At 35.5% G+C, this 20,500-nt stretch overlaps 2 protein-coding genes and 1 non-coding gene across 8 annotated transcripts in view; 1 reads left to right on the forward strand and 2 right to left on the reverse strand.

The window, feature by feature from the left end:
* ankhd1 (ankyrin repeat and KH domain containing 1) overlaps positions 1-6,530 on the reverse strand; it is a 34,808-nt gene extending 28,278 nt beyond the window's left edge. For 3 of the 6 annotated variants that reach the window (XM_049466179.1, XM_049466176.1, XM_049466175.1), the window contains exon 1: positions 6,058-6,529. In XM_049466179.1, the coding sequence (XP_049322136.1) occupies positions 6,058-6,336 (279 nt within the window). In that variant the 5' untranslated portion in view covers positions 6,337-6,529. Of the gene's footprint in view, positions 1-6,057 lie in introns of all 6 variants that reach the window. The other 3 variants (XM_049466178.1, XM_049466177.1, XM_022676179.2) reach the window with 2 other exon arrangements.
* Positions 6,531-11,923: 5,393 nt separating this feature from the next.
* Positions 11,924-15,858, reverse strand: zgc:110540 (deoxynucleoside kinase). The gene is made up of 7 exons (XM_007244531.4): positions 15,614-15,858; positions 14,123-14,238; positions 13,609-13,802; positions 13,317-13,464; positions 13,119-13,234; positions 12,825-12,924; positions 11,924-12,570 (listed from the first exon to the last, which is right to left on the reverse strand). Exons 1-7 carry the CDS (start codon positions 15,705-15,707, stop codon positions 12,544-12,546), a joined length of 795 nt encoding a protein of 264 aa, XP_007244593.1. The 5' UTR covers positions 15,708-15,858; the 3' UTR covers positions 11,924-12,543.
* A 3,436-nt stretch (positions 15,859-19,294) lies between these two features.
* Positions 19,295-19,376, forward strand: trnas-gcu (transfer RNA serine (anticodon GCU)). Its single transcript has one exon. It is a non-coding gene; the product is annotated as a tRNA-Ser (tRNA).
* The last annotated feature ends 1,124 nt before the right edge of the window (positions 19,377-20,500 follow it).

Consider the following 20,500-nt stretch of genomic DNA (forward strand, 5'->3'; position numbering starts at 1 on the left):
TGATGCTAAAATTTTTCCGAGTTGGATTACTCGCCAAGCTGATGACAGACCCAACTCCCTGTCTAAACTCAGTCTTTCCACCTGTCTGTTGATAGCTTACTGAAAACAATCCTAACAAACACTGCAATGTGAGCTAAAATAGGTCATCGTTCAGCATAAATTATTCACCTTTTTCACTTGCTCACTTGGTAAATATTCTGTGCATCACTACTGTTGATTGAAGCTAAGGACGTCACTTCCTGTTTCTTAAGGCTTTCACGTTAAGCATGAATGTGTGCAAGTAAATTTTAAGGTCCGCATGTGTGAACAGAACAAAACATCACTCCAGCAAGTATCACTGTAATGTCCAGTTTTTTGGGAATCAAAGGCAATTAAGGAGTAAAAATATGCAAAGCCTAAATATTTAGTCCAATGTGGCTACAGCCCAACTTTTAGTTTGTGGCAAAGGGTATTCCTTGAGCAGCAGATATACTAAGCATCTTGACATAGAAAAGTCATGACCCACCCAGAAACTGAAAGTGTACACTAATGCTGTTTTTAGTCCATTTTGACTGCAAATCACAAATTGCATTTAACATTTTTTTTTTGCCATGTTGCATAAAGACAATTTTTGGAGAAATGTTCAAAAAGGCAACACCCAAGCCTGGGGCATGGGAAAATTGTGCAGTTTACTCTGGAAAACATCAGAAGAAATACTGGTACAACGACAAGATTAACCACATGAGCTCTACTTAAAATTAAATGGTAATGTTTCTAATTTAAAAGTTGGTCATTTATTGGTTTAAAAAAAAAAAACCTCTGTAATTTGCAATTGTTCAGTGTCAGAGTTTTCTAGAGCAGATACAACCTTTCTTTACCCTATACAAGAATTCAATAATCCATCATTTAGTCATTTAACTAACTATCAGCTTAGTACATGCACACCATGCTAGGCAATGGTGTGCTACACTGGACTAAAAAACAGTGTTTTTTACGCTGCATTAGTATGTGTCCCAAGGCTAGGAGCCATTGTCAGGGACGAGACTAACTGCCTTATATTTAAAAAGAGCTAAAAAGAACAATGCACATTGAAAACGGTGGATCTAAACAGTGTTTTTAAATTTTTATAAAAAACATTAAGTTGTCATGTTTGCTATGCTTGTAACTTTAATGTGAGGGGCACCAAAATCAGTAGGGGTTCTTGGTGTGGTATGGGTCACCAAATCACCTGATTTATACTCAAAATAAAACTATTCACAGAATATGAAAAAAAACACTTGTGGGATACTTTTTTTCAACTAAATTTCCTTTTTGTTCATTAAAAGACAACAGTCTAATAAATTTAATTTAAAAAAATCTAAAACACCAATAACCTACTGCAAAATTAAAGCAAATTAAATCAAATCCTGTTCCTTCATTAACCCATTCATAGACAATACAAGGTTAAACTACAATCACTGACAAACAACATGTTAACAAATTCTGAAACGTATGTTCACATAAGCACAAGGCCATTTTCAGTCCTCAGTCTGTGTGTTCATTCAGTTTAAGTAAATAAACAGGAAACAAACATGCATCTCCCGATGAATAATAAATGGCCAGTTGAAAACCTCACATTTCGAAACACATCTCTGAAGCATGCTAGTGTGCAGGTACAGACACAGCTAGAACTGAATGGATATATGGGTCCAATTTCTGTGCTAGAAATAATTATGGAACTGTGAAAACAGTAACAATTCATGTAGAAATGCATAGAATCAGCAGTACCATAATCACATCAGACTTTTACTTATGTTTCAAAAGGCTACCTTCACACAGGAGATAAAATAATTCCAATCTGATTTTCCTCACTAAATTTGTTGTTTTAGGCTGTTTAACTTTTTAAATGAGACCATTATTTATTTTACATTTATTTCAGATTTCAGAAAGTGTGAGTGACTAAACAGACAACAATAATTCATTTAAGCTTCCTGTAAAAATGTCATGTTATTTAGCTACAGACACTTCTTTAGTTGCTTCAGTGGTTTCTTTAAACTGCACACTAAAATTTTGTATTTTCAACATTGTCTTGATTTGATCACATTCTCCTGCAGTACTGTAAGAGTGACATTTGCTTTCTAATTTCGTCTGACCAAAAGCACTATCCCAATTATTTATAAGGCCTGTTACCTTTCTATCCCGCCACTAAAAACCTCCCTCACTGCTGTCGTTCATTTTCTCTTCTACTCAACGAACGCTCCGACGTAAAAGACGCATTCATTTTCAATCTGGCTGTTCGGACTGTGCCACATTCCCGCATACTGGGTACGTATTGGGATACAACACTGCATATTAAAGGGGACCAAAGTCAGATTTAGTGCGTTTTTGCAATTTACACTACCACACAACAAATCTGTCACATATGACAAAAATTATCAGATCTGAGAAGCCTTTACCTGCTAAGTGAACATGGCCAAAGTTATACATGAAAACATTTATTGTAGTCCAGCAAAGTAGAACATTAACTGTATTTGTGTTAATATCTGTATGAGAAATATAATTTCTGCATTGATGCAAACTCAGGTTTGTGAACACACACACACACACACTTTCATTCATGTAATGAAACAACCAGGTAATTGTAACTATTATTTCAACTTCATTGTAAATTTTCATGTCCACACTTTGTTGACATCAAAGAAATTACTTTCTTTTATGGAGTTAAAAATGGTTACCCTGTCCCTCTCATACAAGGGCTGCCTCAAGGAAAATCTGAAAAATAAATAAAACACTAAAAAATAATGTGGGTCATGAATCAACACCTTACAAGCACAACCTAGATATATTACATAAGGTCAGCATGTTTCCACTACAGGATTAATACTTGATCTTGCCGTTAGGAAAGGAGCTGCTTGCCCATGTAACTCACAAGACATTTGGCACCACATTTATCCACTCACTTAGACTCAGGGGGCACTATTGTGATAAGCTACAATCAGGAGGTTAACTACACCTAACCTATACAGTACTTAATTTTCATTGTAAACAATAAATGACATCAGCCTAAATATATGGACGGCACAATATTGGGGGAAAAACTGACACTGCTCTAGATATGAATTTCGATATTAAAAAAATACAGAAATTTATCAGATTCTAACTTAAGTCATCAGACACATTTTAGCATGTCATGATACTAATAATGCACTCTGTATATCCAAGATTGGAGTAAAAGCTGCAAACAACAAATTTTAACGTTTGCCTAAATTGACATTTTAGGCACATATTTTTAAATTAGACTGACTTTTACTGACAACATTTGGTAATAACAGTCTATATATTTAAACATGTAACTTTATTAAGAATCTAAAATTGACAGTCACCACAGTGAAGCATCTCTTAACCTGACTGAATTACGCACAGTACTTCTAAATGTATTTTTCTTCATATGCAATATCCTTTCCTATACAAGTTTTAAAATACAATTGATAAAACTTCTGCAAGTTTGACAACTTTATTGTGTACAATCTTAGGTCTCAACGAACGTTATAACTACATGTTGATACTGCATAAACTGACTATTAGTAAAGCCCACTCACAGCAAGTGTTTACGTGTTTTGAAACTGTGATCCTCAAACTTTATTATAATTCTGCATGTCCTCTTCATAACTCCCTCAGCATGTCTGTCAATCCTACAGGGAGCAATTAACTAGTGCAACCCACTCTTAGGTGTGCAATAAATTATTTGTTATTTAAAACTAAACTGGTCAACTTTAACATGATAGCAGCACAGTGCACCCCTCAGAGACTGAAATGCACATAATTCATCAGATAAGTCAGTTTACATTAAGACAGAAATAAAGTATTTTTATATATCTAACAAATTTTCTTCATCCCATGTCCAGGCCATTCAATAATTCAATTAGTTAGATATTAAGTGTGATTTTTTTTCATATTTAATAAGATTTCAATAGATTTTCTTAACAGAGACAAAGGTTTTTAAATTGTTTTGACAAATACTACAAGAAAGATTCCGACCACAACACATATCAGCAATAAAATGGTCAGTAACCTCATGAGGATAATGCCCCAGTCTCTCAAACAGTAATCATATAAATTCTACATAATTTATTTTTAGTTTGGACAATTGTAAAGTGCTCTGTGAGAAAGTACAGTGTAATGCAGGAGACAGCATGAAAGAAGCTGAGTAGAGTGAATAGGGGCTCTTGTTGGAAATCTGGGCCCTACCTGAGGCTGATGTCAGCTCCCTTTTCAATACCCCCTCCCCCAAATTCCAAACAAAATACCAACAACACAAGAGATGGGACAGTGGTACCCATTACAAGTTATAAAAGGCAACAGACACACCCCTATCCTACAAACAGAATGGGTGAAAAATCATGTGCAACCCTGAAAAACTGGTGCATGTTTGGGAGCATGGCTGGTGTGTGTGTGTGGGTGTGTCTCTACATCAACTAGCTTAGTATCTATAATCTAATATTACATACATTTCAAACTGACTGGTTCCATTCCAAAACAGCATGTGAATCTTAGTTGAGACATAGCAGCGTCTATCTTTGTCGTTTAATAAAACGCATGACCTAGTGCTGTGCTAAGTTTAAAAATAAATAAATAATAATGCTTATGTAAATGTAAAAAAGTAGATAGTAAATAAGATGTGAACTATGACAAAAAAGTTGAAAGTTGCCTATTTAACTGTGTCAAGTTTCTCTCCTACACTGAGAAAGAGTTTAAAATTGTTTAACTCTGAATCCAGAATTATGCAGTTACAGCTAAAGGGTTTTCTAGCTAAATACTGCAATCTTTCTTTACGGCTGTTTCCTCTGGATCAGCGACAAAAACAAAAATAAAATATTTAACTAGGTAACAGATTATCATCTGGATATCAGGTTTAGCTATCTTTTAGTGCAGTAATCAGTATGATGGCTACAGTAGTGGTGACATGACCAAGAAGAGTCATGATGACCGCTGCCCAAACATCCGATCACCACCTTTGATCAGTTACTACTTTCAGAACATAAAGAAAACATCAGTTTCTGGTTTAATGTGTGTCGATCTCGTGGCTAATTAGGTCCTGTATATATGGCCAAATCTGTTTCCTATCCAGTCACAATGTTGACATTAGGCTAAGTAGCTAGAATGTTGCAACATGGTGTACATTTTTATCAACAGTCGGGAGTCTGGAGTAAAAACACAGCTCCTATATTAGCTACAGCGGAGATTAGTAAACCTTAAGTTTTATATAACGACAGGTCGACAACTGTTACAGCACGAAAACACAGGGCTTCAGCTCACTGCCAGCTAACGAGCGATAAGCCGAGCTAGTCAACATTACGAGCTCGCTAATATTTAGAGTTACGTAGGTTAGCTAATAGCTAGCCCCAGAAGCGGCTAGCCGCGAAGCTAACGACGTTTATCCCAACCGGAGGCGTCAATATGTTGCAGGTTGTCATTCTTGAAAGCTCTGCACAGCTAGGAAATTACCGCTGGGTTATAAACGACACGACCTGGACTTACAAGCAACTGACAAAGTTGTGGATGCCAGACTACACGGCACCGAAAACTGAAGTCTCAGGCTATGGCGTTGCCCGCTGCTCTGCTTAGGCCCAAATCGCAGCCTTCGTCACAGGACTCTGCTAGTTGTAGCATAGCTACGCTAGCTAAGTGGCTAGCTGGCTAACTTGCCACAACCCGAGCTATCTGGAAACGCAACTGGCAACGTGGGTTCCCTGAGCCGTGTTGAATTCTTCAGATAATGTCACACTTAAAGAGGATGGCGGTGCCAAAAATGCACTTTATTAAAGCAGACAACAACGCTTACTTTAGCTATAATGTTTAGCTAGCTAATTAGTAGGGTTAAATTTCAGGCGACGTTAGGGTTTGGTGGCTTAAGCAGCCAGCCAGACTCTCTCTGCCATCACCCTGGGTTAGTTAGCTTTAGTTAAGCTAGCGAGCTACAGTTAGCCAAAGCTAGCTAACAGCTAGCTGAGCTAGCTAGCTAGCGGGAGACTTCGCTAGCTATCTATCTAAACTAACGCTAGATAAGCTAAGCTAACTAGCTAGCTAACGTTAGCTTACCTCAGAAACCTCATCCTCGTCGCTGCCGGATCCGGGGCCCGAGGAGAGAACCGCGGCCGCTGTGAGTTTAAAGTCGAGTCTGTCTGCTGCCGCGGGCCCGCCAGCCTCGCCAAACAGCCGCACTTTCTTGCCACCGACGCCGATGCCGAGGCCTCCCAGTCCGGCTCCTGGTGTGGCTCCAACCCCCATCCCCAGCGCAGGGGAGCGCGGAGTCACCGAGTCAATCTCGTCCTCGAAGCCGTCCGTCAGCATTGCCGTCCCGGCTACAGCATCCTGCATACTTTCCTAAATAAGATGTTTATATCGTGAAGGTAACGTTGTCCTTTCGCTTTCTTTGGGGTTGTATCGTTACAAAATGATCACGTTTTACTTCAGAAAAATCCTCAAACTCTCCCGAAGCGAGAAGAGATTCTCTTTCCCCCAAGCCATTAACTTTCTAACAACCTACCCCTCTTCGTTCTATTTCTGTATGGACCCGCCTCTGTTCAAAATGCACGAAGATGATTGGAGGGCAAAGTAACAGCGGGGGCTCTGATTGGTCCGAGCGCACGCTACTCGAGCGAAAGCATGCGACGTTAAGGTTGGTTTACGGGAGGGCTTTAAGATTTAACGCCAGGAAACATCGGACCGCGCAGGCGATTGGACACCGGCACGCCGCTCACCAGCTCCCGCCCTCTGGTTACGCCTATTTTTGTCTTTATAAGAAAAGTAGAGGTTAATTTGCTTCGGGGTAACAAGCCTTATGACTGGACTGGAAGTAATGTTTACACTGTTTGTAACGAGTAACATTTGGTTTAGTAAAGTTTGGTATTTGTCACTTATAAGACTTGCCAGTAAATTTATAATGTGTTTTCCTGACAGGATACTTCATTTTACTGCAATAGCATAGCAAGCACAGTGCAGAAACTGCGCCCAAAACATGCACCAGAAATATCTAACTTTGACATGCTGTGTGTTACTTGTTTCAGCCTTGTAGGTAAAGGGTCTTGACAGTGCAGTGCAGTTCATGGGGGGATAATGTGTCTAGAAGTCTAGAAGGGATTTGGATTTACTTCATCCATATCTAACATGTTATAAGCCATTTAGTCTCTCACTTAATTTGCAGGTGAACTGCATGCACCTGCCACACCTTTACAGCAAAACTGCAATTATAGTTGAACTTGCACTGATCTCATGATTTGTAGGACAATTTGAAATATATACTTATGTGACGATAAGATGATATGATGTACTGTAAATGGATTTGGCTGAAATACCAGATGAACTTACTATATTTTAACCTTAATGTTTTTATCACACATGTGCCTAACATGACTTTAATGCAATTCTGTAATACCAGTGTGATTTATGTGTAATAACTGAAATCTGGGAAGTCACCGTTAAGTACCAGCACTAGAATTTCCTAATTTCCTTCGGGATCAATAAAGTATCTATCAATCTATCTAGAACAAAATACATGAAATGCATGAAGTCGATCAATATAGTATAGTATAGTACACAAAAGACAACTTTAGATTGTCGCTGTCTAATGAAAAACATGTATCTCCAAAACAGCAGATTTACAGGAGAGAGATAAAACTATTTTTAATTATAAATGGATATTAAGGTAAAGAGTTTTTTTCAGATAATATTGAAAAAAAATATTGGTCATTCATAAAGAAATTTTAACAGTGTATAAGTAAGTTTGTGTGGTCAAAGAATGTAGTAAACTAAAAATCAACAAAAATAGAGATACTTAAGTTTCATTGAACAGGGACAATACAACCCTCTCTAAAAGTCACCCAGTAAAAGGAAAATTGTGGTGACGATTCAAATGAGCATAATTAGTCCCTGACCCCAAATACAGTCAATCAGCCACCAAATACTTTAGTATTTGACATGTGCTTTTTTTTTACTTCAAGGCAGGTGATGTTAGAGTAACATTGCTAACAACATAGACTGTCATGAAACACTTCTCTGTAAATTGGCACAAATGTCGCTCAACCCACTCAAAACGCATCCAAGTATTCTATTGCTTTTCACAGTCAGTATAAGTCAGAATATAACTTACTTTTTTACTTTTCATGATATACAACAAAATGGTTTATCAATTCAACCCATGTGCCATTTCTTTCTGTCCTATAGAAATTAATCCAAGATTGTTAATTGTGTTGGCAAATGTGCAAGCAGAGTCTGCAGAGTAGAGAACAGAGATTTAGATAGACCTGCTCAATAACCTCTCCCTAATCAGTGTCAACAGCTTCATAGAGTTTCCATGGGTGTTCCAGTTTGTCCAGAAGATGTAGTGTAGTGTTTTAACGCTAAATGTGTGGTTCATATGTTTTATGATAAAAATGTTTATATTTACATTTATGTACTGTACCAGGGCTCAGCTTTGTTTCCGCTGAGAAAAACCAAAGCTACTACGGCCCAGTTAAACCCATGAGCTGCTGTGCAAGAGTTAGCATGTACCGGTAAAAATGAAAAGAAAACAATACAATGGTTAAAATGGTATTTGGACCAGAGAATAATTTACAAATACTCCAGTTCACATTAGTTATTTTATGCTAACATAATAAAAATCTTTAGTTGCCTGGCAACTTATGTTACATTTGAGTGATATCAAAAAACTGGTGAAAAATATATTTGTACCACTCAGTAATTGCACTCAAAATGAACTGAAGATGCTAGATAATACAGCAGTTACAAGATGTGAAAGGCTAATGCTAATGTGAAAGGGTACTCCATGTACTGAAAAGAAAGGTCCCGTAGAAGGTCTGTTCCAGCCAAGGCTGTTAATCACTTCATTCGTATGTGTAACCCCACCTTCTTATAATACAGCATAAAAAAAAAACAATTACTGTGGCAAAATAAAATGTCAATATTAGCGCAGGGAAAACTGTTGGAAACAAACACAAGATATGAAAAGACAGTTTAGAGGTGAAAATGAAAAATGAGCTGTCATTAAAACATATGGGGTGGGTGAAACACAAAAATTGTGACCTGCAAGCAGAGGTGCTTAACCTGTCTTTTCTTCTCTTCTGAGAGACTGTGCTGCCCATGCTTTTCTACATTCAATTATTCAACAAAAAAAAGCATCAACATCATTTATTGGAGGCTTGATAGTGGGTGGCCGTTTCCTAAATTCTATGCTTTTTCGTCCATGCACAGTATCACATGTGTACCAGGAATGGTATACAGTGGACAGCGTAGTGGTTGGGAATGATTGTGACCAGTGGCATCTGGCTAGAACTATCCATGGGAACAGAAAGGGGACTCTTAAATCACACCCACATTCAATGCAAGAGACTCAATAAGTATGTTTATCTTTCACAGGGCATGACAAAAGTCATGGAACACAATACTGGTCCCATTACATTTAGCATGTCAGCATTTTTTTTTATTATTAAACTTCACATTAGACTTAATCAAGTTAAGGGTGACTAGGTAGTCAGGTGGTAGTTTTAGACACTCCTGAATGGTGCAGTTTCTAAATGTTGGCACTATTATCAAGGGGACACCAAAGTCATCTTTGGTCTGAAATCCTAGAAATTACAGGATCTCACTCTTACAGGACATGCCCCTCTCTTCCCTTATTACTGTGTGCACCGCAAAGGTCTGTCAGCTGTTAGCTGATATTGTCTTAGCAGCAGTTTGCAGTAAGATGCAGTAAGCTGGCTTCGTGTGACTCAGAGGAAGCTGGAGAACCCATGGGAAATCAATAGATGGTGATGCATGTTAACAGTGCGGTTATATTTTGTCAGAAAGTTCAATATTGGAGCAGAGTCAAAAGAATTCAGATTTGGTTAAAGGTGGTGAATTAGCTGCATAGAAGAAGTGGCACAATATTCACTTGAGCGTTTGTAACATAAATGATAATCATATTCACAGTATGAGAAGTAAAAAGTCATAAAAGCTGAAATTCATGTTGTGTCCTGGATAGGTCTTGCTATTTCCTTTTCACGCAATGAGCTGCTGTGGAGAATTTGTTTTTATTTTGTATTCACACTGACATTGGATAGTATCATGTTCTAAACTTTTACCATTCTATAACTTTTGCCCCCAGATAATGATTAAGCCTAGGTGTATAATATACATTTTCCTTTTAATGGAAAATCTTTATTTAAATGCTGTATACATGTATGTACGATAATCAAGCATTACATTATGACCTTTCATTTGTTTATACACTCATTGATATATATATTTTTTCTAATCCTGAGCCACTATCCATTGCCCCCCACCTAACCTTTTACTGCTGTCTGATTTGTTTCTACCAGTGCAACACCACCATTTAACTGCCTCTGCAGTGCTGAGAATGACCCAACATCCTACTGCTCTGTGGTGGGCCTGTGGAGTGTTGATCATTGAAAAACAGGGTCAAAGGAGGAAAATAAAGAATGCTATTTTATCTTTGACCTGCATAACACAGAACATTTGACAAATATTGTAATATGTATTATTTGTTTGAAGATAATATTCACTAAGCAAAATAATATTTCTGAGGTGAAGCATTTAAGCTTAAAAACTCAAAAGAAAGAAATAGTGCAAGATGAAAAATGAATACAGAAAACACAAATAAGACCCAAGAAGCTGTCTGCATCTGATGAACAGCACTGAAAGGTCACTTCCTACAGGGACAGAAGGAAATCCGGAGAAGTGCTTGCTCAGCAAAGGACACTCACTTGGCTCCAAAGGACACACTTCAACTGAGAGAATTCATCTTAGAAGAACCAGCCTCTTTAATGGCATGATGCTGCTGAGATACCATCCTTGCAGAATGGGAGACTGAATCATGGGGAAAAAAAATGGAGAACCAACCACAGCCAGAAAGACATTGAGTTCATGCTGTAAACTTTTGGTTCTCATATACATCAGTATGACAGATACGTTGGTCTGTCTTTAGAATTTTGCAATGGTCAGTGTGTGCATTTCAGCTCTAACTTTTGGGCATCTGGATTAGGTTAATATAGTGGAGAATGCCTTCAATTCTAAACATAATTTGGTTAATTATGTACCTTTAACAAAATGAAGTAAAACTAACTGTGAAATTGTATGATTAAGGAATATTAAAAATCCTGTCAAACAGCCATTTTAAAACCAGAACACTTGTGTGTGACATGCTGCTCTGCATCTCTCTCTCTCTCTCTCTCTCTATATATATATATATATATATATATATATATACACATATATAAAATAAGAGACCACTAAAAATGTTATGGCATATAAATGTCTCTGGAATATAATCAAGAAGAAGACTGCTAAGACTGCATTTTTGCACCAGGAGTGGCATAAAACTGTCCAAAAGCAGTGTGTAAGACTGGTGAAGGAAAACATGCCAAGATGCATGAAAATGTATTACCAAGGTTATTCCACCAAATACTGATTTCTGAACTCTTAATACTTGAACTTGTTTCTTTGCATTATTTGAGGTCTGAAAGATCTGCATCTTTCTTGTTATTTCAGCCATTTCTCATTTTCTTCAAATAAATGTAAATGGCAACATTTTTATTCAGAATTTGGGAGAAATGTTGCCCGTAGTTTATAGAATAAAACAACAATGTTCATTTTACTCAAATATATAACCTATAAATAGCAAAATCGAAGCGGTCTCTTATTTTTTCCCTGAGCTATATACATGTTACGGCTTCTTAGCATTAAAATATATATATATATATATATATATATATATATATATATATATATGTGTGTGTGTGTGTATGTGTATATATAAATATATTGCTTTGCCTCCTCCCCAGCTATGTGCAAAGTATGTAATGCATCTCCAATAATTACAAATTAGGAGACAAATGTTCAGTAGTACACTTTTTTTTTTTTTTTTTACATTTTAATTGTTGACTCCATACAGTAAGTACACACTCAATTTATTGTTCGTGTTTATGGCATCCATGTTTATTTATACCAACTCCACACACACTATACACACACACACACACACACACACACACACACTATACACCATTTCTTAGGATGCCTTTTGCAATTGTACAAATACAAAATACACAGCATTTTGAATGCCACTCAGTTTTGGATCCCCTTACAGGGATTAAGGCTTGTCATAGATTACATTTTACTTTCCATTGGAGAAAAAAAAGTGTCATCCAGGACTAGGCTTAATCACTGTTTGGGAAAACAACCCTTAGTATTTTCCACAAAAATTTTCAGCACATTTAAAAAAATAAAAAAAGCACTGTAAAACAAGTTGTAATGTCTCAAATATAAATACATATTTACAAATGGAAACCATGGTATAAAAAAATCTTATGAATAATTTGTTTAAAATTCATGACATGATTTTTAAAAAGACAGGCTTCTGTTGGAGGTAACGATGGTTGGTTTTTTCCTGAAACAAATGAACTGCCTTCATTTGAACTGCCTTCTCTGTCCTGAGCTGGATCTGAAGAATTTTCAAGTTTTAAGGATTAAAATGGTTGACCTAAAAAACCAAGGTGTCCAATGAAGTAAGAGCTTGATTGTACAGGGTCACAGCGTACTCAGGAATTCATTCACCTGTAATTAAATGGAACAGAATAAACAAACTTGCTGCAAGGTAATACATTCCATGTATTAAATAAATAAATAGCCACTTCCAATGGGCAGGTGAATGTTAAAACATCTACTGGATTATAGAATAAATAATGGATACTGAAATACTTAAATGTCAAATTTTTGTCTTGAATAATAATAATAAAAATATTACAATCATGAATTTAGCATTCTGTTGTAAAACTATTATTTAGACTTTTATTAGAATATGCGTTTACCTTGTCGATCACTCCTTGCTGCTTAATTCTGTCATTTTTGAAATCTTCGTTAACATCCAGCACCAGAATGGGGATATCCTTCAGGTACTCAAAATCCAGCCTGAGGATAACAGTAATAACAGCATTGCTGGTGAACAAGTACAACTCCATATGCAAAAATACATAAATAAATAAAAAAAGATAATATGCTATATTATTATAGTAAAACTATTACTTAGTAATTGAGCAAAGAAACAATGCAAACATTTCATGAATTTTAAAATAAGAATGCATATATGTAGGTACAGAACTCACTGTGTTGTTCTGTTGTAGAGCCAGCATTCATGCTTATAATGAAGTTTCTCCAAGTACTCAAGAGGAATGCCCAGTTCTTCTTCTCTTCCTCTAAATTTAAGACGCTGCATACATCTCTGCAAAACAAAATACATGCTAAACTCTGATGTAATGTGGCCCCAAATGATTATGTTTACTGTTTGAGAAGATTATAAATACCTCAGGATCTGCCCTCAGGTAGATCATTGCATCAAGCTCAATCTCAGACTCAAATTGAGAGAGGAGCCAGCTGTGCCAGTCCTGATAAATGGCAAACTCAGTCTCATTCAGATCTCCAGACTCAAAGAGATTTGAAGCAAAGACATATCTGCAAAAATATAAGTATAAACATTCAGACACAGGTCACATGTAGCACAAATATGATCAGTTCTCTAAATATGTGCAGGTTACAATGCTTTAATTAACTTTTATATGCTTTACAATTGTGAGACATTAACTATTTGTAAGGTACCTGTCACTGTAGACGGAGCGCTCAAAGAACTGGACTGGTTTCTCTGCGAGCTGCAGCTTGGCAGAGGGAGGCTGAAGCTGGGAACGAACACGACTTAGACAAGCATAGCTCTGGAAAGTGTAGGACCAGCGGCTGGGCTTGTCATACAACATCTGCAGCAGGTTGCCTCCACTCTTCTGGGATGTGCTCAGCTCCTAAAGAGATCAAGTTAGATTTTAGGTATATTTAAATGTACATACAGCTTTTATTGAAAAAATTGGACACCCCTAGTTAAATTACATTGATATGTAAGTGTAAAAAGATCACATTCTCAACATTGTCAATCATAAATACTGTTCAGTTGCTTAATTTAATATATTAAAAGAATAGGAGTGTAATTGTAGAAAATAATTAGGAATTGTATCAAACGTGGGTGAAAATGCAATTTTCAAGTTTAAACAAACATTTATACTGATGTCATATACATCTCATCCAAAATCATTACTTATGTAATACAAAACCACAGTTTCCATACCTCATATTCATTATCTGTTGTCTGAACATTGCACCACTTCCCAATGGGTTCCGGTATAACTTCCCACTCATCTGATTCTCTTTCCAGCAGCCTCACAAACGTGGATTTACCTGCAGCTGTTCAGCAAAAAAACAGTAAATTGCTTTGATATGATAAAAATTCTTTATGCACAGTATAAAATAATAAAAAACAGCAATTTAGTCTGACTAGCGCTCACTGTAAATAGTTGATAAGTTTTACATTAGTGCTGCACTAGTTAGCAGAAGGATAACCATTGAAAAATATCTTATTTCTAATTAGAACTCAGTGATAATACAAACTCTGAGACACTTTAAAATCAGTCTCATTGTTATGCATTTTCAATAGAGATTTTGGTAGGTAGCCTTACAAAATTATTCAAAAACAACAGTTTGGTTAGCATGTTTAATTAACCTGCTTCTTTATCTAAAGAACCTATGTTGACGTGTCACAGGCCTTTAGGAACTTCTAAAGTTCCTAATTGATATATCATAAACCTCAGTGTGTAAAGGTGTGTTTGTTTATCTGACCTTATTTATAGAGTGCATGTGTGCTGAATTAGTGCTGCAGGCCAAACTGGTTCATTTTAAATATCTTGTTTTTTTTTATTCTGCAGGTCTGCTCCAACCAATTGAAAAATATGAAGTCTTTAATTAAAGTGATTAACATTTCATATAAGTAACTTTATAGAACATGTCAAAATACCAGTTATGAAACATAACATCAGTGCTCACAGTGACTATGAGCTACTTACTAAACTTATCTGATTAAATTTTGAATTTGGTATCAATATTCAGAAATAGCTCTGGGCTCTTATGACTTATGGGTTATTATAAACTACAATGCTTATATTTTCAGGTCTCGCAGTTTAAAAGAACAAAATAAATTTTTTTTAGCTTCAGCTACTCATCAGCTAGCTAACACAAATATCACATACAGACATTAAAATGTCAGCTAGTTAAAATAAACGTGAGTGTATTAGTTAAGCTTGCAATAGTTATCAGTATTAAACACTTATTTACTGGAAAAACAGCAACGTGTAAATTAATAGTTAAATACCAAACAGTGTTTATTGTATTTCGGCGGTTCTAAACGTGGCTTCGGCTATTCATCAGCTAAACACAGACTGACAAAAGAAAAAGTAAATAAATGTAAGTATCTTAGCCAACAAGCTAAGCTTTATTTATTTGTTTTAACACTCCAGTTGGAAAAAAACTAAATTTAGAAACTTATAATTTAAGAAATCAGATAAACTAGCTAACCTAACTGGTTAACCCGCGAGTATTTGGCGCCAAACAAAGTGCGGGACTTCAGATAATCTACACAAAAGAAGAAAGAATCTACAAAAAAATCCTTTAAAAAAACTGCATAACAGTTAAATATCACTGCTTACAATTCTGTCACAACAAACATTAACTATTAGCTATTCTAGGTGAATTTACTAAATAAACCCTCGCTGTGAATCAGACTCACCAATGTTTCCCTCGATAGAGATCTTCTTTACTCTCTTCTCAAAGCTGTTGTTAAAGACGGGGCTCCGGCATATTCTCTTAGGAGGAGTGGCCATTTTAATAAAACTATACCACAACTATTTCCAGCGATATCACTAATAATAACTCAGTATTTGTTAATAAACTGCAGCACACCACGGCTCAGCTCTCTTCTGTCTTCTGTGCTCTGCTTCAAAATTCGCGGCTAGGAAACGGGACCTGAGCATTACGTGGGCACAGGAACCGCCCGTCAGTCTGTTAGCGTCATCATCTGTGAAACACGCCCCCCAAAAAACAGCCACGATACATTTAATTATGTATTTATTAATCAATATGCTTTATAATACATAATACAATGCTATATGATGCTACTATAAAATATAGTCACAACAAGCTATAATAAACAAGGTAAATACAAAAATAAAAAAAATATTAAAAAATATAAAAAAATCTCCTTCTTACCCCAACTATCTACCAACACCCAAAGTGTCCTCTGCACTGAAGCCACGAGGCTAAAGTAGTTAGTTAACTGTCTACTGTCTAGCTGTCTGTGTTGCTCCCACTCTATAGACAGACTTACTTGTATTACTCACAGGGGTGAGTAATACCCTAAAAGCACGTGGTGAAATATTAATTGGCATCAAAACTCCTGCCTGCTAAAAAATGTATAATCTACCATAATCAAGAATTATTTTAAAATAAATAAAATCTAAATTTAATTATTTGATAATTATTTAAAGACATTTTAAAATAATTATGCTGCATTTCACTAAACCTTTATGGTTTAGTGAAATTCCTGACCACCACTGTAGGTGGGAGCAGTGAGTCGGCAGCAGTTCTCGAAATTCTCGAAATTTTCCATAACTGAAGGTGTTCTGCTGGAGCTGGAAAACTACTACTGTGTAAGAATATCTCAATCATGGGAAACTTTTAGCTCTTATAGGTTAATTATCTCAGTCTAAACATTGTGTCACGTCTGTAGGCAGGAAGAAGAGTTTTTACAAGGATAGAGTTTGACTGTTTTGAGTGATGTTTTTGGTTGGTCTAGAAGCATCATCAATATGTTTAAACTACAAAAGCAGTATGACCAAGCTGGTTGAATATGATGGGAAAATATGGAAAACACAACAAAACACATTGTTTCTTACATTAGCTTTAACTTTTATTTTATTGCATACAGTGTAAACACTGCAAAAAAAATCTTAGCAAATGAAAGTCTTACTAAGCATTGTAAGTGTGATTTATTGAATTATTTTGCTTATTTTAGGAATAATAATCTTTAAGCAATTTGACTCTTGTTTTCAGATCTGCCTGAATTGCTTTCACTCATTTTGAGGCTTTGACATTGCTTATTTTAAGAAAAAATTGCTTGCCCATTGGTAGACGTCTAAAATTACATAATATGTAGGCATGTAGGCCCAAATTTACATATTTTGTGTATAGTTTTTGCCAATTGCTTTTTTTGTAATGAACCTGAGATATTTCATGTTTGTTCTGCTCATCATTACTTTATTTGCCTTCTTGCATTTTAGTTTCTTTATTATCTGTTGTTCCATCACCACTTATATCTTCTGGTATATGTTGCAGGCCTAAAATCCTGGGATGTACTGTATATAACAGGCAAAGCATGACATATTTTGGGGAGTAGTACTATCTATAGTGAAATAAAAGTTAAAATAAAAAAAATAAAAAACACTGTTTTTTTTTATAACATTTCCATATTGTTCCAACTTGTTCTGATTTGAGGTTATACAGGGACAGACTCCAATGTCACATTGCCCATTGTACAATTTGTGCAAATTAAGGTGTTGCAGTCAACAGTTCCTTTGCCCTCTTTGTCTCTGCCTTATCAGTTTGTAACTATCATGCGACACTCTCCAGTTCTGGAAGTCAGATTACTTAAACGATGCCAGGATGTCAGTAATGCTTCTGATTTAACAATGCGTTTGCCTGTTTCCCAGGACGTCTGATGCTTTCATGTTGTCAGCATTCAAGGATTCAAGGAGATTTTATTGTCGTTCGCATCACATGTGGTACATGAGGTGGAACGAAATTGTGATCTCACGATCCAGTTTACACCCAACACCCAATTTTGTATATTATGAGTTTAGAGGACTGTAGTATTATTGTACAAGGCAGAAAATGTTTAAATAATAAAAAAAAAAACACAAAATTTACACCCATGGTTAAAGGATGATGTCTTTTCCTATACATATGATTTATTCACTATTGATTTCTCTAATTCAGACAAGAAGGATTTTCCCAGTTTCATGTAACAAACAGTAGGATTAAATAAGAGTTTACACTAGTGATACACTAAGTCAGTTTTTACTGGTAAAAATTCTTATTCAAGATGTTTTTGATGGTCTTTACTGCACCTGAGGATACTTTCAAAGTTCTTAAATGTTTTGGATTAACCATAAACACATTTTTTAAAAACTTTTTTGTTTAATAAATAATTGTAAATATTTTTTTTATATTATGAGTTTAGATAACTGTAGTATTATTGTACAAGGCAGAAAATGTTTAAATAATGAAAAAAAAAAAATTAGGCTTGTCCAAACTTTTCACTGGTGCTGTACATGGAATTGAACACTCTTAAATATAATTAAATTTTACTAGTAAAAATTTTAGTTACAGATATTTAAAAAAATGTTTCAAGTAGAAGTTGTATATCCAGATATCGACACTGTAATTCCTATGCTACAATTCTAGTTTTATATATATATATATAATATTATGATATATAATATTATAAGTTGTAAACTGTAAATATCTAAAATTATAGAGATTTAGAGATATTTGTATAAGTCAGAATTGATTTGCAGATAATGACCTGGAATTTTTTTATCAGTATGAATTGAAATGTTGATATCAAAGGTAAAGTTAGATTACAATTCGATTCATTTCATCTTGGTAATATGACTTATTGTAATAGATCTGTAGAGCTGAAATTATTAGTAGCAAAAATAAGTATTATATAAATCTTGAATTTTTTACCAGTAAAACTGGTTACGACTTTTATCGCTGGCGTGATTTTAGGCTAATTTGGCTTGCCATGTGGTCCTGGTAGTGTTTCCATGCAGAAAGGCTTTATAGGTCTGTATCTCTGAAAATATTATAAGTAAAAAAACACGAGAGAAACTGATTCAGAAGTCAGAGAAACTGATTCAGAAACTAAAGTGGTCTCTTAATTTTTTACGAGGCTGAAGTTAATTTTTCCAGAGCTGTATATAGGTAAGTAACGTTAGCTTTATGACCAGCAGAAGGCAGCATTACTCTGAGAGACAGGTGAAATTCTAACCGCTGAGTTTTAGACACGTTATAGTTCATTGAAACAGGTAAAACATTAATTTTGCATTTACTTCAGAGCCAATTTAAACGTGTGGTGTGATAAGGTTACGCTATCTAGCTCGCTAATATAACTATTTAGCTAGGTTAGCTTATAGTTAACTAACGTAGGTTAACTGGTGTAGGTTAAGCTAACGATACAAGGGTAGGTTAGCAGAGTGGCTAACTAGCTGTAGTAAAAGAGCCCTGTTGTTTTATCGGCGTTTATTCACGAAGAAGCCGAAATAAAAATAACATTTGTTCAAAACTGGAGATAAAATACGTATAAAGCAGTACGTAATACATAAGCTCGCCGATACAGCGCTATGAACACGACGAGGTGGCCGAGTGGTTAAGGCGATGGACTGCTAATCCATTGTGCTCTGCACGCGTGGGTTCGAATCCCATCCTCGTCGGAAAACACTTTTTGCCATTGTTTTAAAACCCATTTTGTATCTAAACGCGTCCTAAAATTCACGCAAACAGAACTAGCCCTCTACTTTAACCTGTTTCAGCTGCTCACAGTGTTTGTGCTATAATCTCCATAGAAAAGCATTGACAGGAAGGCACAGACGATCCTAATCGAGTAAAGTTCCCCGAAAAAAACAGCAGCAGAATTCTGTTAATAAGTGTATTTTATACCTCTGAGATAAATTTTCCTTTGTGATCCGAAACTAATTATCCAACTTTAACACTTGCCTTACCTTATTCAATCAAATCCTCACAGCAATATTTAGCCATCTAGTGTAAAAAAAACCCAAAATAACTTTCTATTGTTGCCATTGTCATTATTCCTATTTTCATAAAAAATGGACATACTTTGTTTTCCAGAGAGCGATTAAGCCAAATTCTAAACAGCAAACATTATATATTCATCAATAGTCTGAGTGTAAGCGAACTGTTATGTGATTAGGTCTAATCAGGCCATCTACTCCTATTTAGTCCTAGTAAAAGGCATTTTTTGTAAACTGTAAATATCTAAAATTATATTATAGCGATTTAAAACTGCACATTTCTTAAACACATTTCTACAAGTTAAAACTAAACTAGGAGACATTTGTACTAATCAGAATTCATTTTATTAGTGATTATACATATCTGGAGTGTGTACTAGTAAAACTAAATAGATGTTAACATTACTAGATTACATTAAGGATATGTCATCTTGGTAATATGATTTATTGTAATATATATATGTGGAGCAAAGTAGCAAAAATATGTATTATTGAGATTAAATTAGAATTTTTACCAGTAAAATTGAGTTACGGCTTGTATTACTGGTGTAAGTCTAAAATGCATTGCCATGTGGTCCTCGTAACATGCAATCAAATCCTTCTGTTTTTCCACAAAAAGGACTATTAGATTTTTTCTTGATTCCATAGAAATATGGACATAACTGGTTTGATTAAGTCAAATTATGGACAGCAAAATATTATGACTAGGAAGTCTCCTTGGCTTATAATATTTGTATTAGGTGTCTCAGTGTAAGCAAACTGATCTGTGATTAGGTCTGATCATTTACTCCTATTAGTCAACATAA

The sequence above is a fragment of the Astyanax mexicanus genome, chromosome 17, assembly GCF_023375975.1.
Source record: "Astyanax mexicanus isolate ESR-SI-001 chromosome 17, AstMex3_surface, whole genome shotgun sequence".
NCBI classification, from domain to species: Eukaryota; Metazoa; Chordata; class Actinopteri; order Characiformes; family Acestrorhamphidae; genus Astyanax; species Astyanax mexicanus.

Bases quoted from the DNA above. Each gene is read 5' to 3' on its own strand.
- zgc:110540 (XM_007244531.4), bottom strand. From the start codon at position 15,707: ATGGCCACTCCTCCTAAGAGAATATGCCGGAGCCCCGTCTTTAACAAC. The intron at 13,465-13,608 runs GTACCTTACAAA...ATATTTTTGCAG, and splicing joins CGCTCCGTCTACAGTGACAG to ATATGTCTTTGCTTCAAATC. The intron at 13,235-13,316 runs GTATTTATAATC...TTTGTTTTGCAG, and splicing joins ACCTGAGGGCAGATCCTGAG to AGATGTATGCAGCGTCTTAA.